At 46.0% G+C, this 22,251-nt stretch overlaps 5 protein-coding genes and 1 non-coding gene across 10 annotated transcripts; 4 read left to right on the top strand and 2 right to left on the bottom strand.

The window, feature by feature from the left end:
- Positions 1-741: 741 nt before the first annotated feature.
- On the bottom strand, positions 742-4,512 carry hs6st2 (heparan sulfate 6-O-sulfotransferase 2). 2 transcript variants are annotated; one of them, XM_040173739.2, is made up of 2 exons: positions 2,850-4,512; positions 742-2,154 (listed from the first exon to the last, which is right to left on the bottom strand). In XM_040173739.2, exons 1-2 carry the CDS (start codon positions 3,422-3,424, stop codon positions 1,314-1,316), a joined length of 1,416 nt encoding a protein of 471 aa, XP_040029673.1. In that variant the 5' UTR covers positions 3,425-4,512; the 3' UTR covers positions 742-1,313. The 2 variants fall into 2 exon arrangements, with proteins under 2 accessions (XP_040029673.1, XP_040029674.1); XM_040173740.2 differs by having other exon boundaries at positions 742-2,151.
- Positions 3,996-4,068, top strand: trnaf-gaa (transfer RNA phenylalanine (anticodon GAA)). The gene has a single exon. It is a non-coding gene; the product is annotated as a tRNA-Phe (tRNA).
- Positions 4,513-5,274: 762 nt separating the features above from the next.
- Positions 5,275-8,656, top strand: LOC120817476 (transmembrane protein 179). Of its 2 annotated transcripts, XM_078100576.1 has the most exons (5): positions 5,275-5,422; positions 5,486-5,819; positions 6,139-6,276; positions 6,388-6,466; positions 6,853-8,656. In XM_078100576.1, the coding sequence occupies exons 2-5, from the start codon at positions 5,497-5,499 to the stop codon at positions 7,048-7,050; spliced, it is 738 nt and encodes a 245-aa protein (XP_077956702.1). In that variant the 5' UTR covers positions 5,275-5,422; positions 5,486-5,496; the 3' UTR covers positions 7,051-8,656. The 2 variants fall into 2 exon arrangements, with proteins under 2 accessions (XP_077956702.1, XP_040029684.1); XM_040173750.2 differs by having other exon boundaries at positions 5,299-5,819.
- A 492-nt stretch (positions 8,657-9,148) lies between these two features.
- On the top strand, positions 9,149-14,533 carry LOC120817472 (heterogeneous nuclear ribonucleoprotein U-like protein 2). The gene is made up of 11 exons (XM_040173738.2): positions 9,149-9,785; positions 10,231-10,304; positions 10,410-10,652; positions 10,769-10,881; positions 11,016-11,282; positions 11,663-11,785; positions 11,881-11,982; positions 12,233-12,401; positions 12,786-13,013; positions 13,095-13,135; positions 13,269-14,533. The coding sequence occupies exons 1-11, from the start codon at positions 9,331-9,333 to the stop codon at positions 13,323-13,325; spliced, it is 1,872 nt and encodes a 623-aa protein (XP_040029672.2). The 5' UTR covers positions 9,149-9,330; the 3' UTR covers positions 13,326-14,533.
- On the bottom strand, positions 13,556-17,243 carry nudt22 (nudix (nucleoside diphosphate linked moiety X)-type motif 22). Of its 2 annotated transcripts, none has more exons than XM_078100575.1 (8): positions 17,155-17,243; positions 16,889-17,052; positions 15,948-16,111; positions 14,937-15,522; positions 14,748-14,867; positions 14,154-14,251; positions 13,961-14,054; positions 13,556-13,882 (listed from the first exon to the last, which is right to left on the bottom strand). In XM_078100575.1, exons 3-8 carry the CDS (start codon positions 16,034-16,036, stop codon positions 13,856-13,858), a joined length of 1,014 nt encoding a protein of 337 aa, XP_077956701.1. In that variant the 5' UTR covers positions 16,037-16,111; positions 16,889-17,052; positions 17,155-17,243; the 3' UTR covers positions 13,556-13,855. The 2 variants fall into 2 exon arrangements, with proteins under 2 accessions (XP_077956701.1, XP_077956700.1); XM_078100574.1 differs by having other exon boundaries at positions 13,556-13,825; positions 17,155-17,233.
- Positions 17,244-17,313: 70 nt separating this feature from the next.
- dnajc4 (DnaJ (Hsp40) homolog, subfamily C, member 4) lies at positions 17,314-21,623 on the top strand. Of its 2 annotated transcripts, XM_040173751.2 has the most exons (8): positions 17,314-17,546; positions 18,011-18,077; positions 18,427-18,542; positions 18,666-18,756; positions 19,089-19,270; positions 19,847-20,014; positions 20,429-20,515; positions 20,645-21,623. In XM_040173751.2, exons 3-8 carry the CDS (start codon positions 18,451-18,453, stop codon positions 20,739-20,741), a joined length of 717 nt encoding a protein of 238 aa, XP_040029685.1. In that variant the 5' UTR covers positions 17,314-17,546; positions 18,011-18,077; positions 18,427-18,450; the 3' UTR covers positions 20,742-21,623. The 2 variants fall into 2 exon arrangements, with proteins under 2 accessions (XP_040029685.1, XP_040029686.1); XM_040173752.2 differs by having other exon boundaries at positions 17,456-18,077.
- The last annotated feature ends 628 nt before the right edge of the window (positions 21,624-22,251 follow it).

The following is a 22,251-nucleotide window of genomic DNA, read 5'->3' as shown; positions in this document are numbered from 1 at the left end:
TGGGAGGTGGGGTGGGGGGGGGGGGTGTCTTGAGGGTGGAGCCGGGGGAGACGGAGTGCGTTTGATACCGTTTTAAATAACATGAGCAATGAGTTTTCTTTTTTGCTGGCGAATGTTTGAGGCTCTGGGATTTTGCTGTTGATTTGCCTTCATAACGGAGGAGCGAACTGTTCAGTTAAGTTTAACCAACACCGGGTTTGTGCGTTTAAGAGCCATAAATCACCCGCTATGAAAGACGTCAAGACATTTCGCCTCGTCATTCTGGTCAGCCAGAGAATCCAAAAATAAAATATTAAATTGGTATCAGCACAGGATTTGGGCTAATAGTGCAGTTGGAATATTTTTGTAACTAGCTATGACATCAACGGCAGGTTATCGGTCAGAATTTGAACGTGACGTCACGAGAAGTCTTGTAGATTTCTTTGGCATTAGCTTTTGGATGGAGGCAAATCAAACAAAAAAAAACATCTCCATCCCATTACCTTCATAAAGTCCTGTGCATTTTTGGGTTTTAGTGTATTGCTGAATAATTAAATTAAATAAGTAAAGTGTCCGGTCTATTGATCCACTGAGGGTCACACGTGAGTTTCTCCAAAGAAGTTCTGATTTCATTCAAATGGTTCCAGCGCGTCCTGCTGGTGTTCCAGGGGTTTGCAACCTTTTGTGCACATGGCCAGACTAAAGGCCACAAGACAACGAAAAAAAGATATTTAAGGCTGCCAAGAGAAGACAACAGTGCAGTGACTGTAAAAGCATTTTAATACAAAAAAGATAATCAGACTTTTTTGAATTCATTTTTTTACAGATTAGCAGTTAATGCTACACAATGAGGTATCTATGAAAATCCCATTCTCCTTTTGCCGTTACTTTAAAAAGACACAACACAGGTACGTTTTTAAATGTACACAATTGAGACAGGACATTTTGGCAAACATAGATTGTATATCACAAACAGTAGCATATCATCTATAGATTAGACAAGTTTTAAGATTGTTCTTTTTAAACAAAAGAAAACAAGTAAAGCTTCCTTCCCTCCCAAGCTTCATCACAAGAGTTAAAAATTGTTGAAGGCTTCTGTGCAGTCACTGGAAGGTAAAGTCAAAAAGCCTCTGTATGTCAACGAAATTAAATCATTATGAATGTCCGTCGTGGAAAAGAACTACAATCAGAATCAATAAATACACTTGTGTCATCGCTCCATGGTGAGAAAAAAAAAAAAAAAGACAATTCGTACTAAATAACTGGTTAAATAACAGAAAAGGCAGAACGTGGCACACTTAGCATTAAGACACGCTACTGCTTATTCCAGTCGCTCACTTCCACTGCTCCACGTTGTCCATGTAATCCTCCATGGTGCCGTTCTCCTCCAGATCCCACCAGTCCGGGAGCAGCACCTCGGACGCCTCGCCGCCCGCACCAGCCTTTCCCCTCAGCTGCTCCTCCTCGGCTACCACAGAGCGGCTCGGAGGGGGCCGGGGTGCGTCCGTGGGCTTCAGCTGCCTCCCTGGCTTCGCGACGAGGCGTCCGCGCAGCAGCCGCCGCCTCCTCTCCTGCTGCCGCCTCGCCCTGGCCCGCCGGCGCTCCTGCTGCCTCGCCACCTGGAAACGCTGCAGGAAGAGGTCCCGGGCGTACTCGTACAGCTCCAGGTCCCACCGGTTGAGCCGCAGGATCCTGCGCTGGGTCTCGTCGGGGACGTCGACGCCGGAGGCGCGCGTGCCGTTGAGCTGCGTGAAGGGCGCGATGAACTCCAGGTTGAAGGTGCGCTCGAACAGATACTGGGTCTTACGCTGGTACTCAGTCAGCCCGAAAAAGGCCATGCCGCGCAGGTTGCGCTTGGCGCTCTCCACGAGCAGTGCCCAGCGCTCGTCCTCGTTCATGGTGGAGACGTTGTAGCAGCCCACCAGGCTGAGATCGGCCAGCATGCGGGTCTGCCGGTTGTTGGCCAGGTTGTAGGGGCAGTCCATGAACTCCTGCAGGGAGCAACCCGACCAGTCGTCTCCCGGGTAGCAGCTCGGCAACTCGGACAGTGTCGGCGAGCGTCCGTCGCACACGTGCAAGGAGGCCCTCCACGTGGCGCCGCGCTGCACGTGACGCCACTCGCTCAGGTAGCGCGATACTGGGTCTCGTAAGATGGTTATATAATAATAGTTCCTACTGGAGAGAGAAAGACAACGTTAGGTGTGGGATGTTCTTTTCGTGAGGTCCTTTCTTGGAGAGCAAAGGATAAAACGGGGTGAAATCACACGTACATGGCCAGAAAAGATGATTCTAATTCTGATGAGCTTAAAAATCCTTGACCCTTACAAGCACAATGAAATAGTGCTGCAACTTAAGTTATTAATGGATATGTTGATTATTTGGTCTCCTATTCCAACTACACATTTGATGATTCTATACGGCCGTCATTGAGTCCGTCCTCTGCGTCTCCTTCACCGTCTGGTACGATGCAGCCATTTTTATCATATATCGCACCAGGTTCATAACGAATAATAAATTAACAATAAATGGATTGTGATGTACCAGTCGGACAGATGGCACCACAGATGGGTTGGATGAAGCATGCACCTGCTTGGTTAAGCTTTGTGAATTAGGTTGAAAGAAAGTTGAGGCACTACATAGTTGTAATGAAGAGTTATTAGTAATAGTAAACCCTCTATAAATAAGGCAATATGTTAGAGGGTCACATCCACACCCGCTTCACTCTACAAAGGCGAACAGCTGCATCGAGTTACCAAATTAACAGAAGCGTATTGTTCCAATTAAGAAGGTATTACACCACCAGCTGTAGCATCCAGCACACTTTCTCATCATGCATTGACACCCCATCACGTGTACCCGCCTACACCAACCTGGGCAGGTCCACGGGAGCCTCTCGAGAGTCCATCCGTGACGGGACGCAGCTGGTCAGCTCGGTCCAGTCCGCGTGGAGCCCGCAGCTCCAGCCGGTGGAGAAGCGGGAGAAGAGCCAGGTCTCCTTTTTACCTGGCCGGAAGCAGGTGCATTTCTTCTGACCCGCGTGGCACTCGCAGGGCCTCTCCAGCTGAATGTTCCGCACCAGGTGTCGACCGAACGTCGTGCCGCCGGTCTTCTGGATGTGCAGAAACACGATGACGTCGTCGCCTTTGATGTTGAAGTCCACCGCGCGATTTAAGTCGACGTCGGTGAAATTGAAGCGCGGGACGAAGCGGACCAGAGCGCCATCTTCCGCAATGTACGGGTCCTTTTGGAGCCCGTCTTGGATTTGATCGCCGCCTCTCGGGGACCCGGTTGCCGCGCCGTCCTTAAACCACGTTCCCAGCTGGTGGAGCATCTGGCACTCAGACTTGCTCGGGCAGACGTACTGGATCATGATGACGCCAAAGAGCAACACCATCAGCAGGACGACCAGCAGCCGGTGGTGGCTGCTGCTGGACTTGTCATCCATCTTCCCGGGGCGGACAAATAACCATCACTAAAGCCGTCCGAGCCGCTGCCTCGGCCGGGGAACCTCGTGCAACAGTCGCGCTATGGTCGCCTAATGAAGCGAAAACAATAACAATGCGGCGGCTAACCAGCTAACGGCAGTTAGCTCGACTGAGTCTGAAAACGGACAATGGCGCATTGTAATGTTCGCGGTATTACAGGAAGCGAGGCGTTCATGTCTCATTTGAAATAACAAAGTCGTTTTGTTCCAGTACCTTTTTAAGTGAGTTAAAGTTATATTTAAGCGTTCATCTTTGTTGCTGCGGTAACGTTTAATCCGCGCCTGCCTCGGCCATCGATTCTTGACCTTTCTTCCCAGCAGCCTCTGCGCTTAAAGTGGGCGTCAGAATTACGTCATCGTGCTGTACGCACCAGCAAGGAAGAGGGAAGAAATTAACCCAGCGGCCGATTTTAGGGACCCACCCCCCACGGGCTGGGACTCCATAGCCTGTAAACGCTAATCACCTAAGTACTACAATACATCGCTTGGCAGTTGTCTTTAAAATCTATCTACACTCCGTGTCAGATCTATCGCCGAAATAGCTCAGTTGGGAGAGCGTTAGACTGAAGATCTAAAGGTCCCTGGTTCGATCCCGGGTTTCGGCATTTTGATGTCAACACATAAAGACATCAGATTGTTATGACGATGTTATCGAATTAGTTCAAAGTTTACAAACTATCTATTCAATCCTTTTTGTCCATAATTCTCGAGTGATGTATCGTCTTGTTTCTTTATAACAACTTGCCGTGAGAGTCCCAGACACGTTAATTCAATACTATGGAAATGTTTTCTTTCAATACATGAAATTTTGTGACCAAGGTTATGCTTCAGAGCCAGATACGATACCATGTTTCTTTCAAACTGTTTAAATAAAATCGTTTAAACCCCTGCACTAATTTGAATTTTGAATTTGTCCTTTGCCCCTTTCCACTTTTTTGGTGTATGAAGAAATATTTTACATGTATTATGACACTCACTTTTCTTTGCGAATCATTTAATATCAGGCTATATTTATGGGCTTTGTATTATAACTCAATTGTAATTTACTAATTAAATACGTGTTTTTCAGCTTTTATTTGTATAGTGTGATGTCTTTTCACTCATTGGTTTTGAATTTGCTGAATTGGCATCATAAAAACACTAAGATATCTCTACACCATTGAAGACAATTTTCAGGAAAATGTGCCTCGCGGCTTCAGTAATGCGAATCGGTGACAGGAGGCTGCTCTTTTCCACGGACAAGAATTCCACACCAGCTCCACCCACCCGCATTCTTGTCCACCAAACAGAGGCATCCAGTTAATCAGCCCCTTCTCTCTCTTCATCCAGCTGACTAAAAGAGGCCAGTAGGTGAAAGAACACGTCAGGTCAACGTCATCACGTCAAGCGTATTTTTTTTGTTTCATTGTAAGTGTGTAATATATACAGTATATAGAACTTTCCAGCATCAAAGATGGTTTGCGTAAAAGATGTTCTCCCGTCTCAGTCTTCAAAAATCGGAGTTAATCAAAAGCTCAGAAGTGGTTTGTTTTGTTTTAGGCTAAGTTTGAATGTCTGTTGGCAAAACACCCAACACATTTCTTGACACGTTGAAAACATTTTTTTTACTATCGACATTTTTATTTGTTTGTATTGTTTTTGGTGCAGTTTGGATACAGTAAATCCTGGTTTCGTGATATATTTGAATCCTTTTCTGGATTCCTTATTTGAATATGTATTTGTATTTTTTAAGGGTTTTGTTGTATACAGGAATAATCATTCTCTATATTTATATATATATATTATACTTACAATTTAAACAAATACTGATGACGATTCCGCTTGGTGTTTTTCAGGCGGAGTGACACCTCCTCATTCTCCTCATCCTCCTCTCTGCAAGGGGGCGTGGCGTAACGGCCGTTCCTCGCGCCCCACCCGGACATCTTTAAATACCTTCACCGCCCCTGGAGAACGTTATATGTGCGTAAAACAAAACCAGGAATGTGATTATATTTTCTTCCACTTTACGACTTTCCTCGTTAGGTTCTCGTAACATGGAACTGGACCGGCGGCTGCTGCTGGCCCACTGCGCGGCTCACGCCCTTTCGATGGCGGCGGGCTTGCTGGCGGTGGTCCCCATGGCTCTCAGCGGCTCCGCCTTCAAAGGCCGCTGCGCCCTCTTCTCCAGCGGCTACTGGACGACAGAGGACCGGGGAGAGGTGACCGGTCGGCAGGGAGACGTCTCCTACCTGGTGGTGCGGCAGTGGGGCCCGCCGGCAGCCTGCCAGCTCGCCACCTTCGTGGGCATCTTCACGGTGCTGTACGGGGCCGCGCAGGGCTGGAGGTCCCTCTTCTATCTGCACGGACGACATGACGAGTGAGCCCCTGACGACATGCGTGCGAATACACGACAGATGCATTTCTATGAGTTACGGGACCCAGCAGTGTATACAGTCATTGCATATGTTCCCTTTACGCATCAATACGTATATCGAGTCACGTGAACTAAATAGTGTGCATGCCGTTTAGTTTAATTTAAAGGCATTCTGAAACGGGCCCTTCTGCACAACTCCATGAGGACTTTGCCTTAAGAACTTAATAATATGCATGTGTAAATGCACTATTCTCTTTTTACACTTAGGCCTATAGTCCAAACGTAGGGATGTAAACATGTCTGTCGGTGTGTTTCTGCTCAGCACCCTGTTTTCGTCCTTCCTGACGGTGCTGCTGAGTGTGTGTGTCCTCTTCCTGTCTGGAGGGGCCAGTGTGATCTTGTCTCTGGGACTCGTCTCCTGGTGTGACACCGTGACGGATCACAACCGACAGCCATACAGGTACGATGGAGCATCCTGGACATTTTTCGCTGCTCTCCGAACATACTGATGTTTGACAAAAACAAACAAACAAAAGTCCGTTTCTCAACTGTTTTCGTTGCTTGATTTCAGCTGTGCAGAATCCCAGTCTGTCCCGCTTTACCTGGATGTGAACACCTCCTCTTTCTACACGGAGCTCAGTGTGGCACAGGTACGCTGTGGTTTTACAGTAGATCAATAGGCTGATAAGTACCCCTTTTAGGAGATGAAAATGCTCTTGCTCTTTATTATTTGGCACAAGTTATTTCCAGTCCACACAGAAGAAGTTTTTATGTTTGTAAGTCAACTTTTATACTTTTATAACCGTGTCAACCTCATCTGAACAGTTTCCCGCGTTGTATTCTGCCAAGGATGATGATTTGTTTCATTTGTTCCTACTTTCAATCCTTACAAACACATTTCTGATTAGCTCTTGTTAAACCAGGGGGAAAAACTGGCGCCCGCACACTCCGACAAACGTCTTTGTCCGCGGCCTTGATGTGCACATTACACAGGTGTGAATTTAAGCTTAATGAAGCACCGGTCTTGGTCCTCCAGGCGGCTCTGTGGGCTGTGACGGCTCTGTGGCTGGCTCAGTCCATCCTGGCCTTCCTGCGACTCTACCACTCTCACAGCCAGCACCTGCGCCGGCCGTGTCGTCCCCGAGAGAAGGAGCTGCTGCTGGAACACAGTTTATCCGACGCCGGCTCCCCCACGCCTCCACATCCGCCAGCGACACCGACCATCTCTGCCTAACTGAGAGAGAGAAGGAGGTTCTTCTAAACAACGTCACGTATGGAACGTGGGCATGGCTTGGGACTTTGTATTTAGTGTAGGTTTCCATTTTCATGTAGTTCATAATGTGTAATAGCAAACCGTGTCTGCTGATGTGTAATAAGATACGTCGCTGTAGAAATGCCAAAGAAAAGTCATTTAAAAACGGGTTCTTCATTCTACCGTTTGTCCTCCAGAGAGCACTGGCCGGGCTGTGTGATGTAATCAGATGACTGAGCAGCGCCGCAAACAATTCCATTATACCACCATCACAGTCGGCCCCGTCTCACTCAACCCCCACGACTTACGTTTACAGTTTTGGCCTCTTGTATTTATTGCATTTGAGCAACCGAGAATCTGGTTTTCTGAATGATCACAAAGCAATTTACAAAATCTTTAACTATTCAGTTTGCTTTAAGATAAAAAAAAGATTTTAACCCGTTCCCCTGTTATCAGAAAGGAACAACAGATCACGCAGTTGTTGATCACAACAAAATAAGCTAATTAGAACTGTTTTACTTTGGTCAGGGTTTTCCTGTCTGTCCCTTTCTGCCCAAATGATATGACCGTAGCATGTAATATCTCCCTGCTTGTTCCACGTGATGGAAAATATTAATGCAGTATTTTGTATTTCCAGCAAAATTTGTTTGGATCCGCCATCAGATATAGAACATATTTAATATCACACAGCAGCACTCTGGTTATTTTTTTTCAGAGCTGTGCTAGAATATGTTTATTTTTAGCTCCAATGTAACGCAGATACACAAGAACCACTAACTGGGACAAAGCTCTACTATTTGCTGGAACAAAAATGATTTTACAGAAAAGTAAAAAGGCTCCGAAGCAGATGTTCAGTCATCTGGTCCGACACTAATAATAATTCTGTTCATTTGATGGTGACTCATTGAATGAATCTATTACAGGTTTTTTTTTCAAGGACTTCACAAGGAACCAGATGGTGTTTTCCCTTCGGTCCGTTTTTGAATATATTTAATATGCATGGTTGTGTACATGTCTGCAGGAGAAGGACATTTTTGCACAGCTGTGTCCTCATCAGGGAGAATAGACTTGTGAAGTTGAAACGCAGCACTGAGGCTTCTTTTATTGAGAAGCATGTGGAGGGAGAGTGTGACCGAGTACCCGGCTCACTGTGTGAGCACGAGACAAATGTTCTATTGTTTAACAGACAAACCACCGCTGACCGTCTCTCGCTTCTTGTGAAGATTTCCTTTTATCATGATGCTGTTTGTGTGGAGGCGGCCCCTCTCGGGCGCCGTCAAATCTTCTGGAATGACACTTGTTGAGGGCCTGCAGAGCGTAGTGAGGAGGGAAACCTTCAGGGATCTGCGGTCGTCGTCATATTGAGAGAACGATTTGTGCGGTTGTGATGACACACAGACAGCGGAGCAGGAAATCTGAAGTAGAGAGAGATGAGACGGTGATGTCATCTGAAATGAATTGTAATATATGAGGTGTTTTGTATTATAACTGACCGTGGTCTTGCTTTTCACCTGTTGTACTTGTTTGTGCACATTCGTGTTATTTTTGCATCGGTCTTGTTTGACAAAAAATAAAAAGCTTCGCATTATACTGACTGATAAGTTTCCCTTTTTTACGTTGAGTTTGCTCCCTCTAAAGGCAAGCTGTGAAAATCTTTACATCTCCTAACCTGCTTTTTGTGTATTTATAGGCTTTATCATCATCACACGTTCTAACATGTGGCATTAAATCGCTTCTTATTCTGATTCGGACCCCTCTACCTCCTTCCAAAAAAGTAGGTTCACAGTTTTAAGTAGCTGAACTGGAATAGTGGAGAAAACTATAAATGAACCCTAAGAAAATATGGGTCATCGCCCAATCCCGATTATCACCCTTGCTGACTCACCAGCCATTTTTGCAAAGTGCTGTCCCATTCACATTTACACCATTTAAAGCCCTCACCGACTCACGCTCAACCACTGACCAGATGACGTCGGTTAAACCCCGAGGGCTCCGGGTGGACATTGGGTCACCCATCCTGTGATTACAGGTGTAGTACCGCTCTTAACCACTTGGCGCCAGCAAAGCCTCCTGCGCGTTTGTAGCCTGCCAACAATTAAAACCACGAAGAAGTGAAGAGCCAATCACGAACCAGGGCACCATATTGAACAAACAAACCGATATTTGGCTTCACTTTTGCAGTTTACTTTGAGTACTTTCTAACCTCCCAAACAACTGGGAAAAGAACAATTGCGCCGCCGAACTATTGTTCCAACGCTCACAATGAAGCTGGCGGACATTAAAAAGTTAAAAGTGGCCGAGCTGCGCTCCAGGCTCAAAGAACTCGGCTTGGACAACAAGGGTCTGAAGGCTGAGCTGTTAGGGAGGCTGTGGTCCGCGTTAGAGGCACAACAATGCGCGAGCAACGGCCCACCGACTCCCACATCCCCGCCGGAGTCCACGGACCCGCGCGCCCCGCGCCCGAGCCCCCCGGCAGGAGCAGCCGTCGCTGAGCAAGGCGGACCGGAGCGCAGCCGGGAGTACGCAGACAGCGCCACCCAGACGGAGGGCGAGTCCGGCCTCACGCCGTCACGGCGAGGCCCGGAGAGCGGCTCGGGTTCAGAGTGTGAACCGGGGAACCGGGCGCGGGAGGCGGGGGGCGGGAGGCCTGTTTCCCCGGAGGAGATGGGCAGAGGAAGAGCTTTCTACGAGTTCAAAGAGGAGATGCGATACAAAAGGTGACGCCGGATAGATTTTGTAAAGAAGGAGTTTAAAAGTCTCAGGATCAGCCAACACATGCGCCAAGTGTATATTTGTATTATACTGCGGATGTCTGTGTAGTTTAGAAAACACTCTGCAGTTGATCACCAAACTCACAGGAAACGGTTCAATTGTGAACTGGTTATAAAACAGTAATTAGATAAGATAAGAGAGTCCTTAAGCAGTGGTGACATTTACAGGATTACAGCAGCAAAGGGGCCACAGTGCACACACAGGCTCAAAAAACGTTATAACTATATAAAAGAAGAACAATGTAGAAAATGCAGACGGGACTTTATGGGATTTTAACTGTTTAAACGGGTTTTGGGTTGAAAAATGAGAAACGTTCCTTGTATGTTAAAATCTGTTCATGTAAAAAATGTTCTAATGAAACCCGTCTGTCTCTTTCTACCATAAAACCAGAGCCAAATCACCTCAACCTCCAGTGGAGAGAGAGGAGGAGGAGGAAGATGAAGATAAAGTCAAACTAGATCCATGTAAGTATTTGGACAACACGAACCACCTTCCCGGTAAAGGAACATGACACCAACTTCATTTAGTTAAACCGTGATAAGCATGTTTAGCATGTGCCCGCTACACAGACAACAGTCACCTGCACTTCGAGGGGGGTCCCGATGGCGCATGTGGCCAGCCGCGGTTCTGGGCCCGTTTCCCCTCGCTGTGGTCCGGGTGCAGGCTCACCCACGGGGTGCTGCGGGGCAAGGTGGGCTTTGAAGTGAGGCTGGAGAGGAAGCTGTTGGCGAGCCAGCTGGAGGAACATGAAGACATGGATCCTTGTGGCCTGAGAGTGGGCTGGTCTACGCCCAACACCTCTCTACTGCTGGGTCAGAACTAGCTCCATTACTAGGTTCATTTTTAGGAGAATTTATTTGAACAAAAGCTCTTTTGGAGATGTGTTTATTGTTGTTACGGTTGCTTTCCTTTTTCCCTCTCATACCAGGTGAAGATGAGTTATCTTTTGCTTATGATGGCCGTGGCAAAAAAGTGTCAGGTGGGAAGGAGGAAGCGTTTGGAGAACTCCTCTCGGAGGGAGATATCGTTGGCTGTTATGCTGTGAGTGACACATTTCTCATCGGATTCTTTAAAATTCTTACTCCCGTGTTGTTATCTTGTCACACCAAGACCTACTTTGGTCACTCTTCGGGACATTTCCCGTTTTCCGATCCCAACCGTGTGTGTGTCGACAGTCCTTCTCCACAGACGGGGCTGTCGAACTCTCTTTCCATAAGAACGGTCGGCTCATGGGTGAAGCCTTTTCCATGGAGGCCTCTGTGCTGTTGTGTCGTCCTCTGGTTCCTCACGTCCTCTGTAAAAGCTGTTCGGTACGAGTACTCCTGGACCCCAAAGCTGCTCCCTGGTACCCGGGTCCTCCGGGGTTCACGCCGCTGGCGGCCCTCCCTGCCGGGCAGAGGGTGCGCACCACGTTGCCTCCGACTTGTAAAGCACAGTGTGAGGTGAGAGACAGGAACTATTGATCCAAAGTATCTGAACGTGTATGATTGAAAGGCTGCATGCACAGTGTGCATCCCGGTCAGGGTGCCCCCTTTTAATCGACTAATTAATAGCTGTTTTTTTCATGCTGAATGACTTATTTCCAAGGAACTTATGAGCACAAATATAGTAAACAAATGATTGTGATGAAAATGTGCTTTTGCATTATTCTTTGTGGAGAAGAGACTGGGAATTCTTTTAGTCGAGGACATCCCTTCACCCCTGTGGTGGAATGTGCTAGAACGGACAGAACAGACGGACAGATGTCGTCGTCCCACAGCCGTGCTGCTAGTGTGGATAGATCGTCTTTTCAGAAAGTAAATCAAATATATCCTCCATCCAGGTGTTGTTGATGGTGGGTCTTCCCGGTTCTGGGAAGAGCCACTGGGCCAGGACTCGCATGAAGCAGCACCCCGAGGAGCGCTACAAGCTGCTGGGCACCGAGGAGCTGCTCGCATGTATGATTGTCAGTCAAACCTCCAGTCTTCGCTCTCGTGCGTATGTTGACATTCAGAGGTGATGCTCGGTTTCTGAGTGAATGTTTGACGTGTTTGTGTGCAGAGTGGCGGACGGAGGGACAGCGAGCTGCAGCAGGCCTCTCAGTGCCTCGCTGATTTGATCAAGATCGCTGCTCAGACTCCTGGCAACTACATCCTCGACCAGGTGACAAATCCATTTAACAGTGGAGAGAATTTAGGTGGAAATGGAAACTCTTTAAATGTCTATTTATATATTTTGTCAAAGATTTGATTCCAGTTTGATATTGTTATGTTCAGTATCCTTTTTAATGAACTTGTCATAAGCCGGTGCAATTAATTCATTATTACTAAAACATGCTCGGGTTTAACCGTACTTGGACGTCTTATTCCACCTCAGGTCTTTTTACAAGTCTCTTTTTCAAATCTCTCTTTAGTGCAACATCCTCTTCTCCGCACGGCGTCACAAGCTGCAGTTGTTCACAGGCTTCCGCCGGCGGGCGGTGGTGGTCTTTCCCTCGGCGGATGAGTGGAAAAGACGACTGTCTCTGCACCGGATGAGTGACGGGGAGCAGATCCCCGAGACCGCCCTGCTCAAACTCCAAGGTATCACTTGTGACTACCCTATATGATGGATAAAATAAGTTAGTCGTCATAAGAAACGCCGTTGCTAATTTAGGGATAAAGATGTCGGACAGGTTGCGTCAGGCGATCTAAACTGCGTCTCTGTTTAGGGTGGAACATTTGTCCGTATTTGCATTTAACCATCTTGTTTGACCTACTTCCCATGGAGATAAACAGGAGAAAATTACCATGTAATCCAGTGGGTGAGCAGAGGTGTTTTAGCCTGATTGTTTTGTTATCATTCTACTCAAATCACTGAAAAAACTGGCAGTCAGTGTTTTTTTTTTACTTCTTGAATAAGTCTCTAAATTCTGACAATCAGCTAAACCAGCGTCTACAACTTCAAACTGTCCCTCTGGTCTCCAGTGAGCTGCAGTCTTCCAGAGCAGTGCAGCAACCTGCTGGAGGAGCTGCAGTACGTCGAGCTGCCTCAGGATCGGGCACGGACGCTCCTGGAAGAGTACCGCGACGAGGCTCGCAGGCTGCTGCCCCCCATCCCCAAACAAGAGAAGAAGAAATCCCGACCGCACAAGAAAAGATCCCACCCTCTCGGCCCTCGGCCCTCACACAGGATCCAGTGGACTGGACGTCATGGTCAGTGTGAGAAAAGATGGCCGAGGTTGTTGGGAGACTTGATATTTATGATGTTAGCTAAGGTCTTTATGGTCCTTGCAGGGTGGAACGACACCAGATCCAACATGCAGCAGCCAAGATATGTGAGTGTTTCCAGTCGGATTAAACATTTAGCTGCTCCTCAAACCGCTGAAATATTTGAATTAAGTCAGCAACATCCACATTACCTTTTTTAATCAAAGCGACTTTTGTCTTTTAATGTGATTTGTGTTTCAGTGGAGTAATCCTCACCAGGAGCAGGGATGCTACTACAGAAACGAAGGTTACTGGTGAAGGAACGGACGCCGCTGCTCAACAGTGTTTGCAGGAACAATCACTCCAGTGTTTCCCCGAGGTTTACAACACCGGGGGTGCGTAATGGTAACGGATCCATGGATATGGACATAATGGTAGGAAACACTGCATTCTACTGATGTCACTTTGTAATTGCATCCGCCGGAAACATTAAAAAGAACAACAGACCGCAGCATACGAACAATCGAAGATGATCAGTGGCAACCAGCTCACAATCAAGGGGTTTTATTCAAAATAATCATGTTTTTACTTTTACTGCTGTTACAAATGGCGAGAAAAGTACACAGTACTTTGTGAACACCAGTAAAGTGTAATACATTCCTCAGGTCGTCGTGTACATTTGATCATCGGGGTGTATTTACTGATGCGGCCGTCTCTCTGTCTTCTGGCTTCACCGTCTGATAAAGCAGCACAGCTCCTTTAGCTGAAGGACAAAGCTCCGACCACAGCGGGCTGCGTCTGTCCAGCTGCAACAACTCCTGCAAAATTCAAGAACGACGACGTTCGGTTCATCTTTTGATACTGGTACTCTGCTTCTGATGGAATTACCAAAACAATGAAAGTCATTCTTGAGTTTCTAATCAGAAATTCAAATATCTGTCACTGTTACGCACCGTTTTGCAAAGAAAGATAATGTCTGTAGACTCGCTGGCCTCCGCTCCACCTTTCCGGTACAATCTTCTGACTTCGTCAGACGTCAACGAGCAGCTGAGGACGTACCAATTACACACAGTGCTTTATTCACCCATAAATGTTTATTAGGTCAAGGTTCCATCATAAGATGTCAAAGGTTAGGGATGAAATAACCTGACGTAAAACTCAGCACTTGGTCTGCCGGCGCTGGTGTGATTCAGAGCGACGCCCATCAGGACCGGCGCCCCCAGGCAGCTCAGAGGAACATTCACCTGCAGAGGGTGTATCTGTAAGATTTTTCTCTGTCCTTGCTAAGTTGTGCTAACATGCTCGCTGGGATATATAATTTCCTTTTAACTTTTCAACTGTTCATCTTCATTGAAAATGTCAGACGTCACTTGAGTTTGTCCTTCACCTGCAGACTTTCTTTGGATTGTTTTTCGGGGACTGGTTTTAAGAGACTATAAAGTTATTTTCCATTTTTTATAATCAGATTAAAAATTCATCTATTTACCAAGAAATCATCTGGAATAAAGAAGCGATCTAAAACTGCACTTATTTTGTGCGAATTTGTGGAAATGCAGCACAATCACAATGTAATGATGTAGTATTTAGTGGCACAAATCAAATACTTCCTCAACATGTACATAAAGGAGCGGGCTAAGATCAGGACCTCTGCTGGAAGCCACCAGATCCTCCTCACTGCACGTTTTAAACATCAACGTCCTGACCTTTACGTGCTGAGAATGGACTCTACTTTCTCCCCACCTCGTCTCTGATCTCTGCGCACACGGAGGAGAACAGCTCCGAGACGACGGGCCTCGGCTGCATCATGTGCACGCCGATCTGCTCCTCGCGCACGCGCCGGCCCAGACGCTCGCACACCGCCTGAGGAGGTGCAACCACAGTGTGAATAACGCATAATAAAAACAACACTTTGTTCCTTATCAATCCCACCTTTGGCTCCGGGTGCCCTCCGGGGATGTCCAGGAGCCCCCCCGCTTCCGCCACCCTCTGGCTCCTCCTGATCAACACCACCTGGCCGTCGTCCGTGCACAGGACGCCGCCCACGCCCAGAGGCTGAGCCAGCAGCGCCCGCGGGTCCCCGAACTCCACTTCCCCACGCCGACGCAGCTCGGCCGCTCGACGCGACCAGTTCGTTCCCAGGTAATCTTTGTAGCAGGTGAGGCCCAGTCTCAGCGCGAGGAGCGGCGCCGCCTTCTGATCATCCGACTCTTGGGAGCTCACGGGTCCGTTTCTTTCGGCCGAGCCGCTCTGGATGGCGTCGCCTGGCGAGTCGTTGATGCACAGGTCGTCGTCCTCCTCGCTTCGTCTGCAGTGATCTAATTCCCGTCCCAAGACGGCCGCGTGGGGCCGGTGAGTGCCGGCTGGGTGTTTGGGAGAAGCGGAGGATGACGAGGCCAAGCGGAAAGAGTGCAGCCTGAATTTGGAGCCGTTGAAAAGCCACGGCTCCTTGGACACCCGTTCCGTCCACACCTCCTCTATTTGATGCTCCACGGTGGGATCGGTCTGCCTGTTGAATCTGGGAAGCAAGTTTAGGCTTAGTAACAACGTCGAGAAATCCCATTTAAAAACATTCCTACCATCGGGTTTGACAAACGATAAGACTCATCGACCACAGCTTTGGTGTTTTTTTTAAACCAAATGAGAGAGGAGTGTTGTTGGATTTACTTTGTCAGATTTCAATGTCGGAATATTGTTCAAAATAAAAGAGTCTTGTTGCTCTTTGATAAAAGGCACTTGCATTATGTTTTATATATCATTGGCATAAAAAGTAGCTTTCATTACAGGCCCGCTTTGTCCGTGGGGCTGACAATGGAAAAGTTTAAACATGACTCCCAAATCTTAATACCTGTCACATGTTTGAGCCACTATGTCTTTTATGTAAAAAGGACTTCGATTTCTGTAATTATTTGATTGTAGCAGATCCCAGAGGCCTGGTTCTACCTGTCGGAGAGCTCCGCTTGTACTTGAGACTCCAGCAGGCCGCTCCAGGCGGCACAGTGCAGCAGCACGGACACCTCAGAGTCCGTCATCTCTCTCCCAGGGTTTTCATTCAAGGCTCTCGATCGCCGCTACTCGCTTGGCTGCAGCTCTGGGCGTGTTTTTAACTGATAACATTTCACACGGGAAAGAAAGAAAAGCCTGTTGACTTGTAAAGACCTGACTTGTGGGTGTCAGGAAGTAGACCTTAGGCCGTAGCTTTCCCTCAGAGACGGTCACCACAAGAACACTCATGCAGGGAGTGAAGCTGGGCAGCATAAGTCCTTGTTGTGATTCATTTATAACAAGCCAGCCAGTAACAAACCATTGTTTTTGTTTGTGAAACTTTAAACCTTTATGTGGCAATGACACACATATATATATATTGTCAAAACACTTCTACCAATTAATTTATATTGTTTTACCGAGACCCCTGACATGCTTAGTGTCAAATTGCATTGTGTACTGATTTAAATGTATCGATCTAAACATCTGCAGTGACTCTGGCAGCAGTGTGCGCTTTACTGTTTGTCTTAGCTTTTAAAGACACGTGTTGACTCCTCAGCTTTCTCAAAGGTGCTTTCAAAAGAAGCAAAATGCGACAACATCGTAAATGTTAGTTCAGTTTCCAGGTTCGTGGACAGTTTCAGCCGGGTGCTACTTTGCTGATTATTTCCGTTTTTACGGGAGTTAATGTGCAATCTGTTCATTGATAACTTTAGAGGTGAACTCCTTTCAGTTCCTGTAGCACTTGTGCTCAGATACAAGAATCAGAAGTACAAAGTGTATCATGCAGCGTTTACACGACGCTCCCGTTCGTATCTTACTCTGACGTCACTGAAAAGCACGCGTTTCTATTGTAATGTGTTCAATTCTGGCGCGAATGTTGTTGTTTTGTATCTTACCTTCCTACGTGGAAGCGTATGCAATACGAAGATGAGTGTAGTTTCTTGCTCTTTTTTTGTACAAATGGTAAAATGTGTTCATCATCACCATCAAGTGACCAAGACTCCAAACTACACACATGCGCGCCCCCACGGCGTCACAAATGTAACGTTAGCACCAACATCTGTATAGAAAATAAATGATTGCTCGTATTTTTACAAAGCCACGCATGTGATTTCTCATATTGAAAATACAGCGGTAGAATAAATGTAAAATGCATTCTAACCGCTGGAGGTGAATGCAGCGACAACAGGGTTAAATCCGCTGAGACGCGTGCATGGGCGTGTTTGTTGTTTTGTTACACTAACCGGAACCAACAACAACTTCCGGCTATGATCAAAATAAGATTCCCATGCACATATAGACTGTACCTCCTATGCATTACAGCACAATAATAAAATACAATTGGATTTTTCTGGTGTGTTGAATGTTATATTACAACAAACAGTACGATGTGTACGACCTATATGCTCAGTCGTTAACCACCCGGTAGTGGTGGAAAGATGTGCTTTATTTTGAAATTGCTTGTATTCTGCTGTTATTGTGGCTAGCTTGAAACTGCCGAGTTTATGCAACTGGCCCACAGGATACCTTCCGTTTCCAAACTGAAACCCGCTGGTATGTCACTCTTCTTTGTTAAGTTCCTTCCTTATAGCACTGGTCAAAGTGTTCTTCGCTTTGTACACAAAACTACCAGCTAAATAAAATAAGTATTAGCAAGCTCAACAGTTGCGTAAATAAGGCTAGCAAACAGCTAACCTCGACTAGCGTTAGCCGAACAAAGTGTCCCAACTGGAAACCTGGTTGCAGTTTATGCTCTCTATTTGGCAACTTATTTCATTTAATGAGTCGTGTTTAAACCGCCAGAATCAATAGTTGGTGGTGTATCGAATTGGTGTTAACGTTGTCTTAGATTTTTTTGGGGGGGTCCACACGGTCCCAATTCAAAGTTGCACAATGTCACAAAGTAACATAGTTTTGAATACGTTTTAGCAGATCGTTTAAAAAATGAAAATGGCATTTGACCAGCTGCTAGTATTGTTTGATTGTTATTAGTATATCTACTCACCTTATCTGGTTAGCTTTTGGCAGGTCACGTGTCTACAGATGTTGCTGACTTCATCGTTGTCAATGGAAACGCACTGAAAGGTAAAGGGAATGTTCTCAGGCTTGATAGACATAAGCTTTCAATTACATTTTAAATAATAAATATATTTTAAAATGCTTGTAATCCACGTGGAATCTCTTAACACTTTGGTGAAATTAAAGTTTAGGAAATATCAAAAATGATCAGCCTTTGGAGTAACTGTAAACTTTGGATTAGTAAATAACACACTATGAACAAAAATATATTCAAAGTGAAACCTCTATATCTTTAGTATATCTCGAGGCCTTTGTCTGTCAATTTATTAATTAGTTGAATCGTTTAAAATCTCTTCCTGCTTCTTTGTATAATGAATGATGTTAACATCCGCCCTGTTTGCACTGGTCCTCTTAGTGGAATCGTCAGAAAGTTCCCATCATGCAGTTGGAGGCTCAGCTGCGTCTTTGTCAGAGTTGTCTTTGGTGCTGCAAAAGCGGGCTGCGTCTCCTCTCCCAGAGCTACGCACACAGGTGGACTTTATGTATAAATGTGTTGCATTGATTCCGAATTACTGAAAACATCTTGAAGATTGTCTTTGGGTTTTGTGCTTTGCAGATTGTTTGGTTTTGAGTTCTTTGCTTTGTCAACCACAGAAAAGCTGTGAACTACTACGATCTACTGGGAGTCAAATCCAATGCCTCCTTGGAGGAAATTAAAAATGCATTTTTTAACAAATCTAAAAAGGTAAGTTCCTATTTAGTTAAAAAAAAGATTGATTTCCGCCACACGAGGGCAGCCTTTAACAGCTTAGTTTCCACTTTTTGCCCGTTCCCACAGTGGGCTTCCTGACTGTTTGTTTTTATGTTGTGGCTCCCAGTGTAAATACGGATGTGCATGTGTATTTACCTTGTGGTTGTGGGGTGATTGAGGGGTGAGACGACTCTCCCTTAAGAAAATGGTTAAATATGCAACCATACCATAGTGTACATGTCCCAATCACCAGAATATATCTATTGATTAATTATTTTAATTTGGTTTAGCCTTCATGACTGTTAACTGACCCATTCATCATGCAGCTGCACCCAGATAGTGACCCATCCAACCCAGAGCTGCACAGCCTGTTTGTGCAGCTGAACGAGGCCTATCGAGTGCTGAGCAAAGATCCGAGCAGGAAGGAGTATGACTTCAAAATCAGACGTCCATACAGCGGAGGCCAAGCCTTCGGATCGACCTCCAGTCACACCAGCTACAGAGCCAGGTGAAGATGACCTTCTTCCTCGCTCTCTAACATGTTCATGCAAAAAGGAAAAAGACAATTAGACAAGTATATATATTGTAACACTGTCATTGGACATGCTAATTTTAAATATATGTGAAGCGCTGCAGAACGATAATCTATCGCTGTACGGTAGCAATGAAGAAAAAGCACCATTGTAATTATGGAGCTGAATGTCCTATTTCTATTTCTGAATAATCCTTGAGGGAGATGCTAAGCGGTTTGACGTTTCAGGTTATTTTTGAGTTTAAAAACTGCTTTTGAGATATTTTCTGCAAGCAAATATTCAGCTAATGTTTTTTTTTAAATTCATTTTTATTGTTCAAATCTACTTGATTCTGTAAGACAGTATTTCGTTTTTGAAGAAAAAAACAGTCACTGAGATTTAACTGGAAGTTAAAGAGTCAGAAATATAAACGGTTTCTGGTCCATCACAACTTCGTCCAAATCTGCTACTTAACAATCCCTCAACCTTTGAGTTAAAGACGGTCTTCAACACGTTCACTGTCCGTCCCACCTCTGGTCCCTACCCTTTATTCTTCTCTACTCCACCATCAGCACGGATCCCCAGGAGAACTTTCGTTACTGGGAGCAGTTTCGTCACTCTCAAGCACAGGAGGTGACGGCAGAGGAGTCGCAGAGGAGGAGGAGGAGAAACTTCCGCCTGGTGGGCTACTGCTTCGTCACCATGGTGCTCAGCATCGGGGCCCACGTAGTCTTCTTCAGGTACGAAACCTTTTTTTTTTTTAAAGGGAAACAAGAGACCTTTTATAGAGACGACACAATATCTAAATTCTGTCACCTTGTCCCCAATTTCCCACATTCCTCGCCTTGTTTTCTTCGCTGCACGTTGACGTCCAGATGAATGGGATTGTTTGTGGACGCGTCTCTGTGCCATGTGTGCTGGCACAACCTCACAGCATGTGTCCCTCTATTGGTTTTCACGCCGACTCTGTGCCACTTCTGTTTGTGCAGAGTCGCTTCTTTGTGATCCGCAGCGCTGTTCTAACAGCTGTACAAGCTCGTAAAGACAGCTGAGCGTGCACGGCGTCTTCTGTGCGACGAGTTCTCGGGGTCAAGCAGAGTTATTCCGCGAGCGACGTGTTTAACTCGGGTGTTTTCCCCTTCCGGCCGTCTCAGGACTCTGGAGGAAGTTCACAATAACTTCATGGACGAGAAAGACCGCGTCATCACCGAAATCTACAATGAATCCAAAGAGCGGGCCAAGTGAGTGTACTCGCTCTTTCACTGCAAATCGGTGTTTTTCGCACACGTGGGTGGTGGCGGTGCATTTGTTGGGGTTTTGGTGATGCCTGACTGTGGAGCTCGGAGCTAAATGGGTCTTCTGTGTCTCAGGGCCAACGGTTTTAAGAAGCAGACTGAGATCCTGCGGCAGAAACACGCAGAGTTTCTGGAGAAGTACAACATGCGCAACGATGGAGACGACAAGTAGGAGAGCCAAGCGGTTCGAGTGGTGAACTGCCAGCAGGTGCACGGTGCCGGACTGCGTTCTTGTTTCTAGTTTCTTTTAAACCTGTATTTATTGAACATGCTGGTGTGTGTGTGTGTGTGTCCTCCGTTGTGAGGATGAGGACTTTGCGGACACACAGAGCACGCGGCAGGGTGGGGTGTGTGTGTGTGTGGGGGGGGGGGGGTCATCTGGTCATACCGGGGTTTCTTCATTAGACCGGTCAATTTGCTTTACTGCAGGATGTCTGCAGTGATTGTGAGGGTCAAAGTGATCCAGCTACACAAACGTTTCCAGCATGTGTGCAAAGGAGCCACAACAAACACGCGTGTAAACTGCCCGTAATGATCTGGCAGGTGATCGACCTCTGTTTCCTTCGCCTCGTTGCTGTGCTCGAAGATTTTGGCCAATTAACGGCGGATGGGTTGATGATCTGGTGGAGACTAAACGCGGCAGCCGCGATGCCGATGTGTTTGATGCTGAACAAGACTTTTTGTAGTGATTTAAATCACATATTCATTTGCACACGAGAGGACGTTTCCACAAATTGGTTCAAACGCGCTACGTTTTCCATTTTTCTTTTCCCGGGACATCGGCATGAAACTGCTCATTGTTCCCTCTGTTACTGTAGGGATGCAGCACAGAGAAGGACTTCCTTTCCTTAGCAACAGTCATCGTAAGACTTTAAAAGAGTGCCGCTGAGTATTTAAATAATCAAACTATTATTTTAACAAGGGGACTATGAAAATGTTTATATACTGATTATCTCGGCACTTATCTGCTGATCCACTCAGTTTTTCAATATTATAGATTGTCGCCTTAAGAGATGTCAGAGGGAAATGATTAAAAAAAACTTTAACTCACCGATCCTAACTTGTCTTTGTTTTGTCTCTCGTTCTGATTGGCTCTGTGGCTTTCTAATACAGAATGCAGACACTGCGTATTTTTATTTTTCTGTTTTCATATCCATAAATGTCAAATTATTGTTGGAAAAGGGACATTAAGAGTAAAGTAACCATGACAGTGATATCTTACAGTGAAAATGATTTCCTCTGGAGAGTTAAAGAGGTTCAGACATCCAGTCGCGCTAAAGTATAATATAGATAATCATTGATGTCCTCTACGTCAGAATTCAGGTTTTTTTCGTTAAGCTCTTTTAAAGAGAATCTGAACATCCATTTTGGAGCTGCACATGTGATTCACTGGAAAACGGACTTTACCAACAGAGCGTGTTTATTTGCATATTTACATTCACATGAAAGCTCCATTTCATTTTGATAACGAAACGATTCATAAGAACATCCTGGGAGCACAACATTTGTTTGCTGCTGACATCACGGGAAAAGGCTCAGTTTCTAGTTGTTGTTTTTTTAAAGAATCCAATGCGCAAGTGAATGTCTGGAGCTCCCGTTCAGCACCATCACATGAAGCGTGTTTTAAGAAGAGAAGTTGCCTTTTTCCCTCTCATTGTTTTTTTTTTTGTGTGTGTGTCCTG

Source organism: Gasterosteus aculeatus, chromosome 4, assembly GCF_964276395.1.
Source record: "Gasterosteus aculeatus chromosome 4, fGasAcu3.hap1.1, whole genome shotgun sequence".
NCBI classification, from domain to species: Eukaryota; Metazoa; Chordata; class Actinopteri; order Perciformes; family Gasterosteidae; genus Gasterosteus; species Gasterosteus aculeatus.
The sequence above is the reverse complement of the archived record's forward strand: the minus strand, read 5'-3'. Positions and strand labels throughout refer to the sequence as shown.

What these genes read in the sequence shown, in the direction of transcription:
- LOC120817476 (XM_078100576.1), top strand. Translation starts at nt 5,497, where the DNA reads ATGGAACTGGACCGGCGGCTGCTGCTGGCCCACTGCGCGGCTCACGCC. An exon ending in CTGCACGGACGACATGACGA is followed by an intron (nt 5,820 to 6,138) that starts GTGAGCCCCTGA and finishes GTTTCTGCTCAG; the next exon opens with CACCCTGTTTTCGTCCTTCC. An exon ending in CACAACCGACAGCCATACAG is followed by an intron (nt 6,277 to 6,387) that starts GTACGATGGAGC and finishes GCTTGATTTCAG; the next exon opens with CTGTGCAGAATCCCAGTCTG.
- LOC120817472 (XM_040173738.2), top strand. Translation starts at nt 9,331, where the DNA reads ATGAAGCTGGCGGACATTAAAAAGTTAAAAGTGGCCGAGCTGCGCTCC. An exon ending in CAACACCTCTCTACTGCTGG is followed by an intron (nt 10,653 to 10,768) that starts GTCAGAACTAGC and finishes CTCTCATACCAG; the next exon opens with GTGAAGATGAGTTATCTTTT. An exon ending in ACATGCAGCAGCCAAGATAT is followed by an intron (nt 13,136 to 13,268) that starts GTGAGTGTTTCC and finishes TTTGTGTTTCAG; the next exon opens with TGGAGTAATCCTCACCAGGA.
- hs6st2 (XM_040173739.2), bottom strand. Translation starts at nt 3,424, where the DNA reads ATGGATGACAAGTCCAGCAGCAGCCACCACCGGCTGCTGGTCGTCCTG. An exon ending in GCTCCCGTGGACCTGCCCAG is followed by an intron (nt 2,155 to 2,849) that starts GTTGGTGTAGGC and finishes TTCTCTCTCCAG; the next exon opens with TAGGAACTATTATTATATAA.
- nudt22 (XM_078100574.1), bottom strand. Translation starts at nt 16,036, where the DNA reads ATGACGGACTCTGAGGTGTCCGTGCTGCTGCACTGTGCCGCCTGGAGC. An exon ending in CAAGCGGAGCTCTCCGACAG is followed by an intron (nt 15,523 to 15,947) that starts GTAGAACCAGGC and finishes CTTGCTTCCCAG; the next exon opens with ATTCAACAGGCAGACCGATC. An exon ending in GCGCAGAGATCAGAGACGAG is followed by an intron (nt 14,252 to 14,747) that starts GTGGGGAGAAAG and finishes CACCCTCTGCAG; the next exon opens with GTGAATGTTCCTCTGAGCTG.
- dnajc4 (XM_040173751.2), top strand. Translation starts at nt 18,451, where the DNA reads ATGCAGTTGGAGGCTCAGCTGCGTCTTTGTCAGAGTTGTCTTTGGTGC. An exon ending in TTTTTAACAAATCTAAAAAG is followed by an intron (nt 18,757 to 19,088) that starts GTAAGTTCCTAT and finishes TTCATCATGCAG; the next exon opens with CTGCACCCAGATAGTGACCC. An exon ending in CACACCAGCTACAGAGCCAG is followed by an intron (nt 19,271 to 19,846) that starts GTGAAGATGACC and finishes CTCCACCATCAG; the next exon opens with CACGGATCCCCAGGAGAACT.